Raw genomic sequence first — 19,678 nt, 5'->3', positions numbered from 1 at the left:
GGCCGGGTGTCAGCTGATTATCACAGCTGACACCCGGCACTATGTGTCAGGGGCGGTCACGGACCCCCCCCCGGCACCCTGCAATCAAACATGATCGCAGTGTACCGGCAGCATAGGAGAGAAGCGCGCAGGGAGGGGGGGTTCCTCCGTGCTTCCCTGAGACCCCGGACCAGCTTGATAGCTTGATGTGCTGCGCTGCTCCGGGGGGCCTCCTTCCCTGCAGGTCCCCGGATCCAATATGGCGGCGGAGACCCTCGGGGGCTTGCAGGGAGCCGGCTTCCTCATGCCTGCAAAGCACCGGCATGAGGAAGCCTGTGCAGCGCCTGTGACAGATCGCTGACCTGTCACAGCAATCTGTCACATGACAGAGATGTCCCCCCTGGGACAATGTAATAAAGTTAAAAAAAAAGTGTAGAAATAGTTTATAAAAAAAATTGCTAATAAAAAAAAAAAAAAATCCCTAAAAGTAGACATATTTGGTATTGCCGCGTCCGTAACGACCCGCCCTATAAAACAGTCCCACTAGTTAACCCCTTTATTGAACCCCTTAAAATATAAAAAACTAAGCAAAAAATAATACTTTATCATACCGCCGAACAAAAAGTGCAATAACGCGCAATCAAAAAGACGGATATAAAGAACCATGGTACCTCTGAAAACGTCATCTTGTCCCGCAAAAAACAAGCCGCCATACAGCGTCATCAGCGAAAAAAAAAACACGTTATAGCTCACAGAATAAAGCAATGCAAAAAGAATTATTTTTTATATAAAATAGTTTTCATTGCATAAAAGCGCCAAAACATAAAAAAACGACATAAATGAGGTATTGCTGTAACCGTACTGACCCGAAGAATAAAACCGCTTTATCAATTTTACCGCACGCGGAACGGTGTAAACGCACCCCCCCAAAAGAAATTCATGAAACGCTGGTTTCTGTTCATTCTGCGTCCCAAAAATCGAAATAAAAAGCGATCAAAAAATGTCACGTGCCCGAAAATGGTACCAATAAAAATGTCAACTCGTCCCGCAAAAAATAAGATCTCACACGACTCGGTGGGTCAAAATACGGAAAAATTATAGCTCTCAATATGTGGTGATGCAAAAACTATTTTTACAATAAAAAGCATCTTTTAGTGTGTGACAGCTGCCAAATATAAAAACCCGCTTTAAATAGTAACTCAAACCCCCCTTTATTACCCCCTTAGTTAGGGAAAAATAATAAAATAAAAAAAATGTATTTATTTCCATTTTCCCATTAGGGCTAGGGTTCCGTTACATTTAGCGAAGCACCAGCGATCCCGACCACAATATGACCCGGTCAGGATCGCTGGTGCATCGCTAAATGGTCGCTAGTGGGCTGCCAAACAGGCAGATCTCACCAGTGACGCAGCAGCGGTCGTTACTTACCTGTCAGACGCGGCGATGATGACGTCCTCCGCCCGCGTCCACGCGTCGCTCGTCGGCGCCAGCAGGAAGCCGCCGCCGAGAAACGGCCCAGGACGTTCTTGCGCGATCAGCGATAACCAGCGGGGGAGCCGGTCGGAGGTGAGTGTCACATGTAGCGATATCGCTAGCAATATCGCTGCTGCGTCACAAAATCGGTGACTCTTTAGCGATATTGCTAGCGATATCGCTATGTGCAAAGGGGGCTTTAGGGCTAGGGGTGTGTTGGGGTTAAGGTTGGAGTTAGAATTGGGGGGTTTCCACTGTTTTGGCACATCAGGGGCTTTCCAAACGCGACATGGTGTCCGATCTCAATTCCAGCCAAAAAAGTAAAAAGGCGCTGCTTTCCTTCCGAGCTCTGCCATGCGCCAAAATAGTGGTTTACTACCACATATGGGGTATCAGCGTACTCAGGACAAATTGCACAATAACTTTTAGGGTCCTGTTACTCTTGGGAAAATAAAAATTGGGGGTGAAAAGATCATTTTTGTGGAAAAAATATGATTATTTAATTGTACGGCTGTACGTTATAAACTTCTGTGAAGCCCTTGGGGGTTCAAAGTGCTCACCACATATCTAGATAAGTTCCTTGGGGGGTCTAGTTTCCAAAATGGGGTCACTTGTGGGGGGTTTCCACTATTTAGGCACATCAGGGGCTCTCCAAACTTGACATGGCATCCGATCTGAATTCCAGCCAATTTTGCAGTGAAAAAGTCAAATGGCGCCTCTTCCTTTCCGAGCTCTGCCAGTCCAATTTCTCTTGTTACCCTTGGTAAAATAAAAAAATTGGACCTGAAGTACTCTTTTTGTGAAAAAAAGTTAAATGTTCATTTTTTTTAAACATTCAAAAAATTCCTGTGAAGCACCTGAAGGGTTAATAAACTTCTTCGATGTGGTTTTGAACACCTTGAGGGGTGCAGTTTTTAGAATGGTGTCACTTTTGGGTATTTTCTATCATATAGACCCTCAAAGTGATTTCAAATGTGATGTGGTCCGTAAAAATAAAATGGTGTTGTAAAAATGAGAAATCGCTGGTCAACTTTTAACCCTTATAACTTCCTAACAAAAAAAAATTTTGGTTCCCAAATTGTGCTGATGTAAAGTAAACATGTGGGAAATGTTACATATTACGTTTTTTGTGTGCCATATCTCTGTGATTTAAGAGCATAAAAATTCAAAGTTGGAAAATTGCAAAATTTTCACCAAATTTCCGTTTTCTTCACAAATAAACGCAAGTTATATGAATGAAATTTTACCACTAACATGAAGTACAATATGTCACGAGAAAACAATGTCAGAATTACCGGGATCCATGGAAGCGTTTCAGAGTTATTACCTCATAAAGGGACAGTGGTCAGAATTGTAAAAATTGGCCCGGGCATTAACATGCAAACCACCCTTGGGAGTAAAGGGGTTAATGAAAGGGCACTATAATGGCAGTTTGCAATTACCACTCACCAACATCCACCGCTGCTTGTTTCTGGACAAAACTCACATCAAAATCGTCACTATAACCTTGTAGTGCACACTTGTGATGAGGCAGTGACCCAGGAAAGTTCCAAACAAAAAGTCTCTTTAAGCCCTTAACAACCAGGGGTATTTTCCCAGGGGTATTTTTGGTTTCGCATTTTCATTTTTCCCTCCCCTTCTTTCCAGAGCCAGAACTTTTTTACTTTTCTGTCAATATGGCCATGTGAGGGCTTGTTTTTTGTGGGACGAGCTGTACTTTTGAATGACACCATTGGTTTTACCATGTTGTGTACTACAAAACGGGAAAACAAATTCCAAGTGCTGTGAAATTGCAAGAAAAGTGCAATCCCACACTTGTATTTTGATTGGCTTTTTTGCTAGGTTCACTAAATGCTAAAACTGACCTGCCATTATGATTCTCCAGGTCATTATGAGTTCATAGACACCAAACATGTCTAGGTTCTCTTTTATCTAAGTGGTGAAAAAAAAATTCCAAGGTTAAAAAAAAATAAAATAAAATGCGCCATTTTCTGAGACCCGTAGCGTCTCCATTTTTTGTGATCTGCGGTTGGTTGAGGGCTTATTTTTTGTGCGCCGAGCTGACGTTTTTAATGATACCACTTTTGTGCAGATACGTTCATTTGATCGCCCGTTATTGCATTTTAATGCAATGTCACAGTGACCAAAAAAACGTAATTCTGGCATTTTGATTTTTTTTCTCGCTACTCCGTTTAGCAATTGGGTTAATCCTTTTTTTATTGATAGATCGGGCGATTCTGAAAGCGGCGATACCAAATATGTGTATGTGTGATTTTTTTTTTAATTGTTTTATTTGAATGGGATGAAAAGGGGGGTGCTTTAAACTATTTTTTTTTTTTCATATTTTTTAAAACATTTTTTTTATTTTGGCACGCTTCAATAGCCTTCATGGGAGACTAGAAGCATCCACTCCTTGATTGGCCCTGCTATATATAGGCGATAAGCAGATCCTATATGTAGCAGAATTACTGCATTGCTATGAGCGCCGACCACCGGCGCTCATAGCAATGCGGCATCAACAACCATAGAGGTTTCAAGGAAACCTCTGGTTGTTATGCCAACGCATCAATGACCCCCGATCATGTGACAGGGGTCAGCGATGTGCGCGGCCGGCAGCGCTTGTTAAATGCCGCTCTCTGCTGTTCTGACACCTTAGAGGCTCTGCCAATGTGAACTTATTTCAGCAAAGTCTGAACTCCAATATGATGCTTCTTCACTTCTGAGATTTGCACTGTGCCTCAGAAGTAGTTTTCAACCACTTATAGAGTATCTGAGTACCCGTGTACTCAGGAGAAATTAATAAAACAAATATTGTGGTACATATTTTCTAGTATCCTTAAGAAAATGAAAAATTTGAGGGCTAAAAACATTTTTATGGGAAAAAATTTTAACAGTACAGTCCACCTGCACCTTTGGTATCTGAGTCTTATCAGGATCACCTCCTCCCCTGGTGGTTAACGTCTGGTGATGAGGGTCTGGATTCTGCTCAAACTCTACTTCATCCAGCCTCAGATCCAACATTGGCGCAGATGTTTTCCTCATCTGGATTCTGTGAATCTTTGGAGCAGACCTCTGATGCCCATGGAATAGAATGTGTGAACAGCTTTGCAAAATGCTCCATCTGTGGTTCCCCACAGTCAGTTGGGCATTTGGAAATTTGTGATGTGGGGGGAAACCAGGGTGATTTGGGTGCAAACTCTGAGGATTGTACTGTGTGTGATGTTAAGGTTGAGGAAGAAGAGGAGACGCCACTTAAAGCAGCGCTTGCCATCCACTGGAACTGTATACGTGTATGGTTTTAGAAAATGAAGTTGTACAATGATGTTCTCATTTTATAGCTATCCAAACTGACATGACTAAAAAGTTTCAACCATTTTTTAGCCACAACATTTATCAACCACCATAAAAATGTGTTCGATTAATCGTACCGGTTGTTATAATTACGGTATACAAAATAAATCATGTTTATTATAATTGGTTTATGTCTTTATCTTATCTTATAATGTACTGGCATATAGAGATAACTGTATAGACCAGTATATATGTACCAGTACATGCAAAGAGGAATGTTATTCAGGCTGAGAAAATTCTCGTGCACATAGCAGAGAAGCCTGTGGCTGGGAATGTCTCTGTCTTAAGGCCCCGTCTCACTAAGCAATCTCGGTAGCGAGATCGCTGCTGAGTCACAACTTTTGTGACGTAACAGCGATCTCACCAGCGAGATCGCTGTGTGTGACAGCGATCAGCGAGCGGCCCCCCTGCCGGTATCGCTGATCGCTGCAAGAAACCTCTGGACATTTCTTTGGTCGCTGGTCTCCCGCTGGCCAGCACGCATCGCTGTGTGTGACAGCGGGAGACCAGCGATCAGGTGTAAAAAATAATAAAAAAAATAAAAAATATAGTTATTCTCACCTTCCGACGTCCCGTTCAGCCATCCTGCCTCTCTCCACGCTCCGGTCCCAGTGATCCTTTGCACGAATGACCGCGAGACTTTGTTATCCCGCGAGACCCTGACATCTCGCGGTCATTCATGCAAAGGATCACTGGGACCGGAGTGTGGAGAGAGGCGGGATGACTGAACGCGACGTCGGAAGGTGAGAATAACTATATTTTTTATTTTGATTCTATTTTTTACAGGATGGCCAGCGATGCCGGGGCGCTCGGCATCGCTGTGCTGATCGCTGGTGAAGCTGTCTGTGTGACAGCTCACCAGCGATCACATAGCGACTTACTAGCGATCCTGACACCTTGATATCGGTGTCGGGATCACTGGTAAGTCGCTTAGTGAGACGGGGCCTTTACATATCAGAGGTCACCGACACTAACATGCTTCATAATATGTTTAGAGACATCCATTGTGCAGAGTGACCTGTGATGGACAGGACTGGGAGTAAAGAGTTATCTCCTCTGCAGAAGTTCAGAAACGTGTTCTGGATGCAATGGAGAAAAAAAAAAAAAAACACTGAAAAGTCGCAATCTTTTTGTCTGACTTTTCAGCATTTTCACGTCTAAGGGAGGTCCGCCAAAGTGGGTGAAGTATGAACGGGGTTTCTTGGTGCCTACCAAATTCATAACTAGGGACATAACTTACTTGACGCTGGGTCAGGGTGGTGCCAGTAATTTAGCTGCTCCACGTCAGCGAGCAGCTTTCTTCTTGCAGGCTGCTCAGTTGACAATGGATGACATCCGATATCATGGTGATTGTTGGCTTCTCACTGTTAAGCTATCAATCAGCATAACATCAGCAGTCACCTCCCATCAACAGAGCAGAGTGGAAGAGAATCTGAATCACCAGTAAGAGCGGTCTGTGACCAGTCAGTAGAGATCAAGAGCAGGTACAAAAGGCAGGTAGGAAGCAACTGACTGTGTAATAGTTCTTAGCACATTGCATAAAAAATAAAAAAATAGTCCCTGGTAACCCCATAATGAATCAGCCCCTATATCCACATCAAAAGTATCATGTGAACACATCTGAAAAAACTACGAACATATAAAGTTACTCTATAAGCCAGTGACTGACTAGAACCTGTGACTTCTCTGTATGTAGTGGTCACTACTCACCTGTGTGGTTATCTGTAGGAATCTCCTCCTTACACCGCTCATCACCCCTCATATATGTCTCTGTAACATTATAACGAGTCAGATCTTCACCCTGAAACAAAGGCAACTGGGTACGGGAGAGTTACAGAGGGTCAGCCCTGCAGCTGGGCAGGGTAGAGTTACAGAGGGTCAGCCCTGCAGCTGGGCAGGGAGAGGTACAGAGGGTCAGCCTTGCAGCTGGGCAGGGGAGAGTTACAGAGGGTCAGCCCTGCAGCTGGGCAGGGGAGAGTTACAGAGGGTCAGCCCTGCAGCTGGGCAGGGGAGAGTTACAGAGGGTCAGCCCTGCAGCTGGGCAGAGGAGAGTTACAGAGGGTCAGCCCTGCAGCTGGGCAGGGGAGAGTTACAGAGGGTCAGTCCTGCAGCTGGGCAGGGGAGAGTTACAGAGGGTCAGTCCTGCAGCTGGGCAGGGGAGAGTTACAGAGGGTCAGTCCTGCAGCTGGGCAGGGGAGAGTTACAGAGGGTCAGTCCTGCAGCTGGGCAGGGGAGAGTTACAGAGGGTCAGCCCTGCAGCTGGGCAGAGGAGAGTTACAGAGGGTCAGCCCTGCAGCTGGGCAGGGGAGAGTTACAGAGGGTCAGTCCTGCAGCTGGGCAGGGGAGAGTTACAGAGGGTCAGTCCTGCAGCTGGGCAGGGGAGAATTACAGAGGGTCAGCCCTGCAGCTGGGCAGGGGAGATTTCCAGCGGGTCAGCCCTGCAGCTGGGCAGGGGAGAGTTCCAGAGGGTCAGCCCTGCAGCTGGGCAGGGGAGAGTTCCAGAGGGTCAGCCCTGCAGCTGGGCAGGGGAGAGTTACAGAGGGTCAGCCCTGCAGCTGGGCAGGGGAGAGTTACAGAGGGTCAGCCCTGCAGAAGCGGGAAGTCTTGGGAGATGTTTCTAGGTGGTTCACTGTATACACAGTAGACTGTAGTTGTAGTGCATGTTTCCTATATGGAGCTCTGTAAAGTGAGGTTGTGCTATTACTCATAGTTGGCACTTGAGGGATGATATTAGGTGTGCGGTCTAAGCGTGACAGTCGCATAGAAATACATGCTGTCATGCTTGTGACAGGAGAGACACCGGCCAGCTCGAGTATTGTGATGCAATTCACATCCAAGTTATACATTTGACTTTCCTTATACTGGTGGACAAAACAAGACTGAACGTAAGACCTTCAAAGCCGCTCATAGGGGAGATCTCATGACACTTTCCATCTACCTGATGATCCTGAGTAACTTTGGGATCTTCTTGTTTACAGTCCTGTGGAAGAAGAGGACGGGGACATCTCTCTGGTGTTGTCCTCTCACTGGATAGATCTGGAGGAAACACATACAGGGACTGAATTCATTCTTTACATACAGATAATTATAGGCCGTGTGTATTTAGTCCTGTCTATTACCTGGTGATGTGAGGGGTTGGGGAACCTCCATCATGACATCCTTGTACAGATCTTTGTGTCCTTCTAAATACTCCCACTCCTCAATGGAGAAATAGACGGCGACATCCTGACACCTTATAGGAACCTGTCACATACAATGATACCGTCATCCCCCGATCCCTCCATAGAGGTACTGTATAATGTCCCAGCATTCCCAGCAGTGTCACCTCTCCAGTCAGCAGCTCAATCATCTTGTAGGTGAGTTCTAGGATCTTCTGGTCATTGATGTCCTCATGTATCAGGGGGTGAGGTGGAGGCCCCGTGATTGGGCTCAGGGGTCTTCCCCATCCTTCAGACACAGGGGCCTGACAGCGCTCACTAGAGGTCTTCTTCACTACTGTGTAATCCTGGTTATGGAGAGACACATTAATAAACCTCACTACAGACATTTCCAGAGTCCTCACCTCTCCAGTTCTGTCCATCTGTTATTCCCATAGATAAGAATGATGTAATGTGAGGTCATCAGAATCTCTCACCTCTCCAGTAAGCCGGAAGAGGATCTCTAGGGTGAGGTGTAATATCCTCTCCACCATCTTGTCCCTGTCCCTATCCATCCTTGTAGGGTCGCTCAGGAGAATTCTCTTATAAAGATGATCTCCACTGAGAGGATCCGATATTGTAGGGACCTGAATGGGGAGAAGATGACAATGTAACATCATAAAGATCCCATGTAAGAAATCTCTGGAGCTGTTACCGGCTTCACATGATCACTACATCCAGTCATGGCCCCGTCCTGCCCCCGGTATAACACACAATCTGATTCTAGGAACATAAAGAGATTTATCACAGAACATCTCCAATCCAGTATCAAAAACAAAGAAATAATCTAAAAAGAAAATCTAAATTAACTGAGTCTTTGTTAAATAAATATTCCATGAAAAAAATTCCATGAAAAAAAGATATCTAATATATAAAGCTCAAGTGTGTGTATGTATGTATGCATGTACAGTATGCATGTGTGTATGTCCGGGATTGGCATCCGCACCGTCGCAGCTACAGCCACAAAATTTGGCACAGTCACACGCCTGGACCCCGAGAGTGCCTAAGCTATGTTGTGAGGCAAAATTTTAACCCTGCGCGTTCCAATTCACCAAAGAATTTTGCCCCTATCTGCATAATGGGGAAAAAGTGTGGGTATCAAGCCCCGCCCCTCATTATGAGGTCATAATTAGAGTTGAGCGATACCAGCCGATACTTGAAAATATCGGATCGGAATGGATCGGCCGATCTTAAAAAAAAGTATCGGTATCGCCGATTCCGATACCGGGAACCAATGCAAGTCAATGGGGCCAAAATATCGGAATTAAAAAAAACCCTTTCTTTCCTTGTAGGTTAATTCTACATGAAGAAAAACAACTAAGAATAATGTAGAATGTATTGTGGGAGGTGGAGGAGACATTAAAGCCATAGAGGTTTAGCCCAATAAAATGGAATAGCAGGAATTAAACTTTTTTTTTTAAAGATGTTAGGAGTTACAAAGATATTGACTATGTTAGCCTCATTTATATTTTGCCAGACATGTATGTCTTCTTCTTCTTTCTTCTTCTTCTTCTTCTACTTCCTTTTTTTACATTCTTCTTCTTCTTCTACTACTTCCTTTTTTTACATTCTTCTTCTTATTCCTTTTTTTACATTCTTCTTCTTCTTCTTCTACTTCCTTTTTTTACATTCTTCTTCTTCTTCTTCTTCTTCTTCTTCTTCTTCTTCTTCTTCTTCTTCTTCTTCTTACATTCTTCATATTCTTCTTATTCAACAATTATTATTCTACATATTCAGCTTCTTCATCTTCTTCCTATTCTTCTTCATCATATTCTTGTTTGTGTCAGGCATTCCTGTAGTTGTTATCTAGAAAAGTTAGAAGTTTACACCTTCCGTTCTGCCTGTCACAAAAGATTTACAACAGGATTTGTCCGCGTTCAGTTTGGCCTGCAGAAGCAGGCCTTTTCCAGGGGCACCACGAGGAGGAACGGACTCACCCCCATACACTGCTTAGTCTTCTTCTGCTTATAAATAAGATAATATCATTTGCTCAGAGTATTAGTCTTATGCTTAATGTTCTTCTGCTTTGTTTTTTTTATGCTTCTTTGTCTTCTCTCTCTTGTTGTTCTGCATCTTGGTGGTTGTCTTCCTGTTCTTTGTCCTCTTGAACCAGCTGACGGTACTGGCACCCGGAGGGGCAGCAGAAGGAACAAGAGCCAATGGCACTACCGAGGACCAGCTGACGGTGCTGGAACCCGGTTACTAAGCAGGAGGTACCTGTGCTACAAAGCACTACCAAGGACCAGCAGACGTTGCCGGAACTCGGATACCGAGATGGAGGCACCTAGGCCAAAGGCTCTGACGAGAACCAGCTGACGGTGCTGGAACCCGGAGGGGTAGCATAAGCTGCAAGAGCAAATGGAAATAGCGAGGACCAGCTGACAGTGCTGGCACCCGGAGGGGCAGCAGAAGGAATAAGAGCCAATGGCACAACCGAGGACCAGCTGACGGTGCTGGAACCCGGTTACTAAGCAGGAGGTACCTGTGCTACAAAGCACTACCAAGGACCAGCAGACGTTGCCGGAACTCGGATACCGAGATGGAGGCACCTAGGCCAAAGGCTCTGACGAGAACCAGCTGACGGTGCTGGAACCCGGAGGGGTAGCATAAGCTGCAAGAGCAAATGGAAATAGCGAGGACCAGCTGACAGTGCTGGCACCCGGAGGGGCAGCAGAAGGAATAAGAGCCAATGGCACAACCGAGGACCAGCTGACGGTGCTGGAACCCGGTTACTAAGCAGGAGGTACCTGTGCTACAAAGCACTACCAAGGACCAGCAGACGTTGCTGGAACTCGGATACCGAGATGGAGGCACCTAGGCCAAAGGCTCTGATGAGAACCAGCTGACGGTGCTGGAACCCGGAGGGGTATCAGAAGTTACCCCTGAAAAGCAAAGTTGGCATGCCGCAAGCTGGCCGCAGTTACCGAATCACACAGTCCTACAGGGGGTGCTTGTCCTACTGGCACTATGGAACAAACCTTTCTTACCAGAACCCGCAGTCCACATAGGAAGCACCTAAACTGCTGGCACCCTAGCCTCGGCTAACCCAACCGCAACACGACATGGCAACTTGGGGTGGCAAACTGACATTGACACTTCCCGGAAACAGCAGGCAGGGCTGGAACCAAGCTGGGCAGGAGGGAGTACCCGTGCCAAAGTCAGTTATGAGCAGCAACTGGCGATGTTGGAGCCCAGGACAAGCACTTAGCAGGCTGAGGCCTGATGTGCTGTCAATTGGGAGGCAGCAGGACAGATTGCCATCAAAACAGCAGGGGAACAGCTGACGTTACTGAACCCCACAAACACAGGAGCTAGTGTTTTACTCTGTGAAGACGGCACTTCCGAGCAACAACTGGCTGTGTTGAAGCCCAGGGACAAGCACGGAGCAGGCTTAGGCTGCATTGAAGAAATTTTAAGATCGGTTGTAGACTACTAATTTGAACCAAGCTCCACTTAGGCCTGTGGATTCACTGATTTTCGTATTTCCCCTGTCCTCCAACCCCGCCAGTTACAGCTCCGAAGTGGCGTCTGCACAATCCACACTTGTTCCTGTGTTACAGGTGTTCAGTCCGGTCAGTTAATCCCCTGATGTGTGTCCGGCAATGTCGCCTGCTCTGTCCACATTCCGATAATGGGAATGTGGACAGAGCAGGCGACATTGCCGGACACACATCAGGGGATTAACTGATCGGACTGAACACCTGTAACACAGGAACAAGTGTGGATTGTGCAGACGCCACTTCGGAGCTGTAACTGGCAGGGTTGGAGGACAGGGGAAATACGAGAGACAGTGGAGCCACAGGCCTAATTGGAGCACGGTTAAAAATCAGTAGTGGTACGACTGTGTAGGCAGCAGGAGACTTTGCCATCCACACAGCAGGGGATCAGCTGACATTACTGAACCCCACTGAGACACGGGAGCAAGTATCTCTTTCCGTGTGGACGGCACTTCCGAACTACAACTGGCTGTGTTGAAGCCCAGGAAATAGGAGGGTGTAGGCAGAGGCCTACTGTATTTTGAATGAGTTTACAGCAGGAGAGACTGCCATCCACACAGCAGGGGATCAGCTGACGTTACTGAACCCCACTGAGACACGGGAGCAAGTGTCTCTTTCCGTGTGGACGGCACTTCCGAACTACAACTGGCTGTGTTGAAGCCCAGGAAATAGGAGGGTGTAGGCAGAGGCCTACTGTATTTTGAATGAGTTTACAGCAGGAGAGACTGCCATCCACACAGCAGGGGATCAGCTGACGTTACTGAACCCCACTGAGACACGGGAGCAAGTGTCTCTTTCCGTGTGGACGGCACTTCCGAACTACAACTGGCTGTGTTGAAGCCCAGGAAATAGGAGGGTGTAGGCAGAGGCCTACTGTATTTTGAATGAGTTTACAGCAGGAGAGACTGCCATCCACACAGCAGGGGATCAGCTGACGTTACTGAACCCCACTGAGACACGGGAGCAAGTATCTCTTTCCGTGTGGACGGCACTTCCGAACTACAACTGGCTGTGTTGAAGCCCAGGAAATAGGAGGGTGTAGGCAGAGGCCTACTGAATTTTGAATGAGGTGACAGCAGGAGAGACTGCCATCCACACAGCAGGGGATCAGCTGACGTTACTGAACCCCACTGAGACACGGGAGCAAGTATCTCTTTCCGTGTGGACGGCACTTCCGAACTACAACTGGCTGTGTTGAAGCCCAGGAAATAGGAGGGTGTAGGCAGAGGCCTACTGTATTTTGAATGAGTTTACAGCAGGAGAGACTGCCATCCACACAGCAGGGGATCAGCTGACGTTACTGAACCCCACTGAGACACGGGAGCAAGTATCTCTTTCCGTGTGGACGGCACTTCCGAACTACAACTGGCTGTGTTGAAGCCCAGGAAATAGGAGGGTGTAGGCAGAGGCCTACTGAATTTTGAATGAGGTGACAGCAGGAGAGACTGCCATCCACACAGCAGGGGATCAGCTGACGTTACTGAACCCCACTGAGACACGGGAGCAAGTATCTCTTTCCGTGTGGACGGCACTTCCGAACTACAACTGGCTGTGTTGAAGCCCAGGAAATAGGAGGGTGTAGGCAGAGGCCTACTGTATTTTGAATGAGTTTACAGCAGGAGAGACTGCCATCCACACAGCAGGGGATCAGCTGACGTTACTGAACCCCACTGAGACACGGGAGCAAGTATCTCTTTCCGTGTGGACGGCACTTCCGAACTACAACTGGCTGTGTTGAAGCCCAGGAAATAGGAGGGTGTAGGCAGAGGCCTACTGAATTTTGAATGAGGTGACAGCAGGAGAGACTGCCATCCACACAGCAGGGGATCAGCTGACGTTACTGAACCCCACTGAGACACGGGAGCAAGTATCTCTTTCCGTGTGGACGGCACTTCCGAACTACAACTGGCTGTGTTGAAGCCCAGGAAATAGGAGGGTGTAGGCAGAGGCCTACTGTATTTTGAATGAGTTTACAGCAGGAGAGACTGCCATCCACACAGCAGGGGATCAGCTGACGTTACTGAACCCCACTGAGACACGGGAGCAAGTGTCTCTTTCCGTGTGGACGGCACTTCCGAACTACAACTGGCTGTGTTGAAGCCCAGGAAATAGGAGGGTGTAGGCAGAGGCCTACTGTATTTTGAATGAGTTTACAGCAGGAGAGACTGCCATCCACACAGCAGGGGATCAGCTGACGTTACTGAACCCCACTGAGACACGGGAGCAAGTATCTCTTTCCGTGTGGACGGCACTTCCGAACTACAACTGGCTGTGTTGAAGCCCAGGAAATAGGAGGGTGTAGGCAGAGGCCTACTGTATTTTGAATGAGTTTACAGCAGGAGAGACTGCCATCCACACAGCAGGGGATCAGCTGACGTTACTGAACCCCACTGAGACACGGGAGCAAGTATCTCTTTCCGTGTGGACGGCACTTCCGAACTACAACTGGCTGTGTTGAAGCCCAGGAAATAGGAGGGTGTAGGCAGAGGCCTACTGTATTTTGAATGAGTTTACAGCAGGAGAGACTGCCATCCACACAGCAGGGGATCAGCTGACGTTACTGAACCCCACTGAGACACGGGAGCAAGTATCTCTTTCCGTGTGGACGGCACTTCCGAACTACAACTGGCTGTGTTGAAGCCCAGGAAATAGGAGGGTGTAGGCAGAGGCCTACTGTCTTTGTAATGCGGAGACAGCAGGAGAGACTGCCATCTCCACAGCAGGGGAACAGCTGGCAGTGCTGAACCCCACTAACACTTGAACGAATGTGTTTGGCTCTGTGGAGACGACACTTCTGAACACCAACTGACGCTGTTGGAGCCCAGGATTAGGCGAGGAGCAGGCTGGGGCCTACTGGATTTTGGCAGGTGAATGCAGCAGACTTGCCATCTCCACAGCAGGGGAACAGCTGGCAGTGCTGAACCCCACTAACACTTGAACGAATGTGTTTGGCTCTGTGGAGACGACACTTCTGAACACCAACTGACGCTGTTGGAGCCCAGGATTAGGCGAGGAGCAGGCTGGGGCCTACTGGATTTTGGCAGGTGAATGCAGCAGGAGACTTGCCATCTCCACAGCAGGGGAACAGCTGGCAGTGCTGAACCCCACTAACACTTGAACGAATGTGTTTGGCTCTGTGGAGACGACACTTCTGAACACCAACTGACGCTGTTGGAGCCCAGGATTAGGCGAGGAGCAGGCTGGGGCCTACTGGATTTTGGCAGGTGAATGCAGCAGGAGACTTGCCATCTCCACAGCAGGGGAACAGCTGGCAGTGCTGAACCCCACTAACACTTGAACGAATGTGTTTGGCTCTGTGGAGACGACACTTCTGAACACCAACTGACGCTGTTGGAGCCCAGGATTAGGCGAGGAGCAGGCTGGGGCCTACTGGATTTTGGCAGGTGAAGGCAGCAGGAGACTTGCCATCTCCACAGCAGGGGAACAGCTGGCAGTGCTGAACCCCACTAACACTTGAACGAATGTGTTTGGCTCTGTGGAGACGACACTTCTGAACACCAACTGACGCTGTTGGAGCCCAGGATTAGGCGAGGAGCAGGCTGGGGCCTACTGGATTTTGGCAGGTGAATGCAGCAGGAGACTTGCCATCTCCACAGCAGGGGAACAGCTGGCAGTGCTGAACCCCACTAACACTTGAACGAATGTATTTGGCTCTGTGGAGACGACACTTCTGAACACCAACTGACGCTGTTGGAGCCCAGGATTAGGCGAGGAGCAGGCTGGGGCCTACTGGATTTTGGCAGGTGAAGGCAGCAGGAGACTTGCCATCTCCACAGCAGGGGAACAGCTGGCAGTGCTGAACCCCACTAACACTTGAACGAATGTGTTTGGCTCTGTGGAGACGACACTTCTGAACACCAACTGACGCTGTTGGAGCCCAGGATTAGGCGAGGAGCAGGCTGGGGCCTACTGGATTTTGGCAGGTGAATGCAGCAGGAGACTTGCCATCTCCACAGCAGGGGAACAGCTGGCAGTGCTGAACCCCACTAACACTTGAACGAATGTGTTTGGCTCTGTGGAGACGACACTTCTGAACACCAACTGACGCTGTTGGAGCCCAGGATTAGGCGAGGAGCAGGCTGGGGCCTACTGGATTTTGGCAGGTGAAGGCAGCAGGAGACTTGCCATCTCCACAGCAGGGGAACAGCTGGCAGTGCTGAACCCCACTAACACTTGAACGAATGTGTTTGGCTCTGTGGAGACGACACTTCTGAACACCAACTGACGCTGTTGGAGCCCAGGATTAGGCGAGGAGCAGGCTGGGGCCTACTGGATTTTGGCAGGTGAATGCAGCAGGAGACTTGCCATCTCCACAGCAGGGGAACAGCTGGCAGTGCTGAACCCCACTAACACTTGAACGAATGTGTTTGGCTCTGTGGAGACGACACTTCTGAACACCAACTGACGCTGTTGGAGCCCAGGATTAGGCGAGGAGCAGGCTGGGGCCTACTGGATTTTGGCAGGTGAAGGCAGCAGGAGACTTGCCATCTCCACAGCAGGGGAACAGCTGGCAGTGCTGAACCCCACTAACACTTGAACGAATGTGTTTGGCTCTGTGGAGACGACACTTCTGAACACCAACTGACGCTGTTGGTGCCCAGGATTACGCATGCCGCATGCAGAGGCCAATGGGCAGCGGTTTTTATGGAGGTTGTGGACTACTACTGATTCTAACCATGCTCCACTTAGGCCTCTGGCTCCACTGTCTCTACTATTTACCCTGGCCTCCAACCCCGCCAGCTACATCTCTGAAGTGGCGTCAGCACAATCTACACTTGTTCCTGTGTTACTGGTGCTCAGTCCCATCAGTTGATCCCCTGATGTTTGTCCGGCAAGTTCGCCAGCTCTGTCCTCATTCCCACTACTGGTTATGGGAATGTGGACAGAGCAGGAGACCTTGCCGGACACACATCAGGGGATAAACTGATGGGACTGAGCCACAGGAACACAGGAACAAGTGTAGATTGTGCTGACGCCACTTCAGAGATGTAGATGGCGGGGTTGGAGGTCAGGGGAAATAGTAGAGACAGTGGAGCCAGAGACCTAAGTTGGGCACGGTTAAAAATCAGTAGTGGTTTGAATGTTGATGGAGCTGGTGACTCTGCCGTCCACACAGCAGGGGATCAGCTGGCATTACTGAACCCCAGTAACACAGGAGCTAGTGTGTTTCTCTGTGCAGACGACACATCTGAGCGACAACTGGCTGTGTTGAAGCACAGGGATTATAGTTCAGGTGGTAGAAAAATGAACACACCAGCAGACCTGGATACAGTTGCCAACCACTAATTTAGTCTGTAAGAGGAATGGCAAAGTCTTTGGAGATCCAGGCCTTGTTCATTTTCAGAAAAGTCAGCCGGTCAACATTATCGGAAGATAGTCGCGTGCGACGGTCTGTTAGTACACCACCTGCGGCACTAAAGACACGTTCCGATAATACACTGGCAGCAGGGCAAGCCAGCACCTCCAATGCATACTGGCTAAGCTCTGGCCATGTATCCAGCTTAGAGACCCAAAACTTGAAGGGGGAAGAGCCATCTGGGAGTACAGCGACAGGGCAAGACATGTAGTCTGACACCATCTGACGGAAGCGTTGCCTCCTGCTGACTCGAGGCGTCGCTGATGGTGTAGACAATTGTGGTGGACACACAAAACTTTGCCACATTTGGGCCATAGTGGTCTTGCCTTGTGCTGCGGCACTGCCTCTGCTCCCTCTTTGTGCAGAGTTTCCTCCACTGCCTCGACGCACAGAGCTGCTTTGTAAAGCACTTGCAACAATGCTGTCGGGTGGAATGGAAAACATTATGGACTGCACCAGTGACTCTTCGTACTCCCGCATTTTACGCTCCCGGTTCAACGTTGGTATGAGCCTTTGTACGCTGTCCCGGTAGCGAGGATCTAGGAGGGTGTACACCCAATAATCAGCCGAGACGAGAATGTGGGCGATGCGGCGGTCGTTTCTCAGGCACTGCAGCATGAAATCAACCATGTGCTGCAGACTCCCAACTGCCAAAGAACCGCTGTCCCCTGTTTGAGGCGTGACCTCGACCTGCTCTGCATCACCCCACCCTCGCTGTACATACTGAGTAGAGGTTTGTGTACCTCCCTCCTCTGGAGAGATGTCTTCCTCCTCCATCGACTCCTCCTCATCCTCCTCACAAAGTGTCCCCTGCCTAGGCCTTTGTGAGGAAACACGTAGCGCAGACTGTCCAGAAGCAGATGGCATTTGGGACTCCTCATCCTCCACCTCTTCTGAAACCTCATCCCTTAGTGCTTGCAGTGTTTGTTGAAGCAGGCAGATAAGGGGGACAGTCATGCTGACTAGTGCATCATCTGCAATCGCCATCCGCGTGGATTCATCGAAGGCACGCAAAACGAGGCAGATGTCCTTCATAGAGGCCCACTCAATGGTGCTGAAGTGTGAACGGCGCACAGTGCGACTTGTTTGCGCCTGATGCAGCTGGTACTCCATGACTGCTGCCTGCTGCTCACACAACCGCTCCAACATATGTAACGTTGAATTCCACCGGGTGGGTAGGTCACATATGATGCGATGTTCTGGAAGGCCAAATCGTCGCTGCAGAGCAGCGAGGCGCGATCTTGCCGTGCTGGAACGTCGCAAGTGAGCGCACTCTATGCGGACCTTGTGCAACAGTGCATCAAGATCCGGATAGTCCCTCAGAAAGCTCTGCACGACCAAGTTAAGAACATGTGCCAGACATGGGATGTGTGTGAGGTTGCCTAGGCCAAGAGCTGCCACCAGATTTCGGCCATTGTCACACACTACCAAGCCCGGCTGGAGATTCGCTGGCCCAAACCACACATCGCTCTCCAGCTTGATAGCATTCCAGAGCTCCTGCGCTGTGTGGCTTCGATTCCCCAAAGAAATTAATTTGAGTACAGCCTGTTGACGTTTGGCCACGGCTGTGCTCATATCGGTCGTAACAGGCTCCTGCTCTGCTGTTTCTGAGGAACTTGAGTAGGAGGAGGAGTCTATGTGTACAGACTGGAGTCCTGCAATCCGTGGCGTTGGAAGAACACGTACAGCGCCACTCTCCAGATCCGTACCCGGCTCCACAACATTGACCCAGTGGGCAGTGAGGGAAAGGTATCGTCCCTGTCCATGGTTACTGGTCCACGCATCGGTGGTCAGGTGGACCTTGCTACTAACGGCGTTTAGTAGCGCATGTTTTATTTTGCCCTCAACATGTTTCTGCAGGGCAGGGACGGCTCGCCTGCTGAAATAAAAGCGGCTGGGCACGTTGTATTGGGGGACTGCCAATGCCATTAAGTCCCGGAAGGTGTCAGTGTCCACCAGCCTGAATGACAGCATTTCAACTGCCAGAAGTTTGGCAATGCCAGCATTCAGAGACTGTGCTCGGGGATGGTTTGCCGAGTAAGGGCGCCTTTTATCCCATGCCTGTGCTACCGATGGCTGTGATGGATGGGAACGTGCTGTTATGGGTGGAATCTGACAGGGTCTCCGGACAACAGTGGCAGAGGTTCTTCCTTGGCGATCCTGTGAGGAAGCCGAACCAGCAGTGTGTGAGCTGGAGGAAGAGGGCCCAACACGAACTGAAGAGGTGGTAGGTGGTGCTGTACGTTGGCCTACGTCTTCAGGGTGTCTCTGCAACTCCAACTCGTGCTTGGTGCGCACATGTTTCCACATATTTGTGGTATTGAGGTTGCTGACATTTCTCCCTCTTTTGACTCTCTGATGACACAGCTTGCATTTGACAAAGCAAATGTCATCTGCAACTGTGTCAAAAAAGGACCACGCACTGCAACTCTTGTGAGCGCCCGGTTTGCCTTTGGAAGGAGGAATGCTCCTAACGGGTGCCGAAGTGGAGGGTACAGGCAACCAAGTCTTCCCCCTCCCTCTGCCTCCTGTTTTGGCCGGTAGGGGAATCTCTTCCTCCGAGCTGCTCCCACCACCTTCCTGTTGCTCACGCCATGATGGGTCAAGGACCTCATCATCTTCCCTCCCCTCTTCAAACAGCTGCTTCTCCGGGGTTGTCTCGCCAGCACCGTACGCACCAGAAAGTGGCAACTGAGTCTCGTCATCATCTGATGCGTACTGAGGTGTGCTGACCATAGGCACTGGCCCACTCGCCTCTTCAGATTCAGAGGGACAAAGAAGTTGCGCATCACTGCATACTCCCT

At 49.0% G+C, this 19,678-nt stretch overlaps 1 protein-coding gene across 7 annotated transcripts in view; it reads right to left on the bottom strand.

Annotated features, from left to right (window-relative positions):
• The window catches only part of LOC141073618 (uncharacterized), a 295,600-nt gene that overhangs the window by 77,185 nt on the left and 198,737 nt on the right, over window positions 1-19,678 (bottom strand). For 3 of the 7 annotated variants that reach the window (XM_073560964.1, XM_073560922.1, XM_073560936.1), the window contains 5 exons: window positions 8,438-8,587; window positions 8,129-8,308; window positions 7,923-8,046; window positions 7,742-7,839; window positions 6,514-6,619 (listed from right to left, as the gene is read on the bottom strand). In XM_073560964.1, coding sequence (XP_073417065.1) covers window positions 6,514-6,619; window positions 7,742-7,839; window positions 7,923-8,046; window positions 8,129-8,308; window positions 8,438-8,587 — 658 coding nt within the window. Of the gene's footprint in view, window positions 1-6,513; window positions 6,620-7,741; window positions 7,840-7,922; window positions 8,047-8,128; window positions 8,309-8,437; window positions 8,588-19,678 lie in introns of those variants that run through there. The other 4 variants (XM_073560944.1, XM_073560950.1, XM_073560930.1 and 1 more) reach the window with 3 other exon arrangements.

Source organism: Dendrobates tinctorius, unplaced genomic scaffold (genome assembly GCF_039654945.1).
Source record: "Dendrobates tinctorius isolate UK_male_01 unplaced genomic scaffold, ASM3965494v1 ptg000014l, whole genome shotgun sequence".
Lineage (NCBI taxonomy): Eukaryota > Metazoa > Chordata > Amphibia > Anura > Dendrobatidae > Dendrobates > Dendrobates tinctorius.
This window is presented reverse-complemented; position numbering and strand designations above follow the sequence as displayed.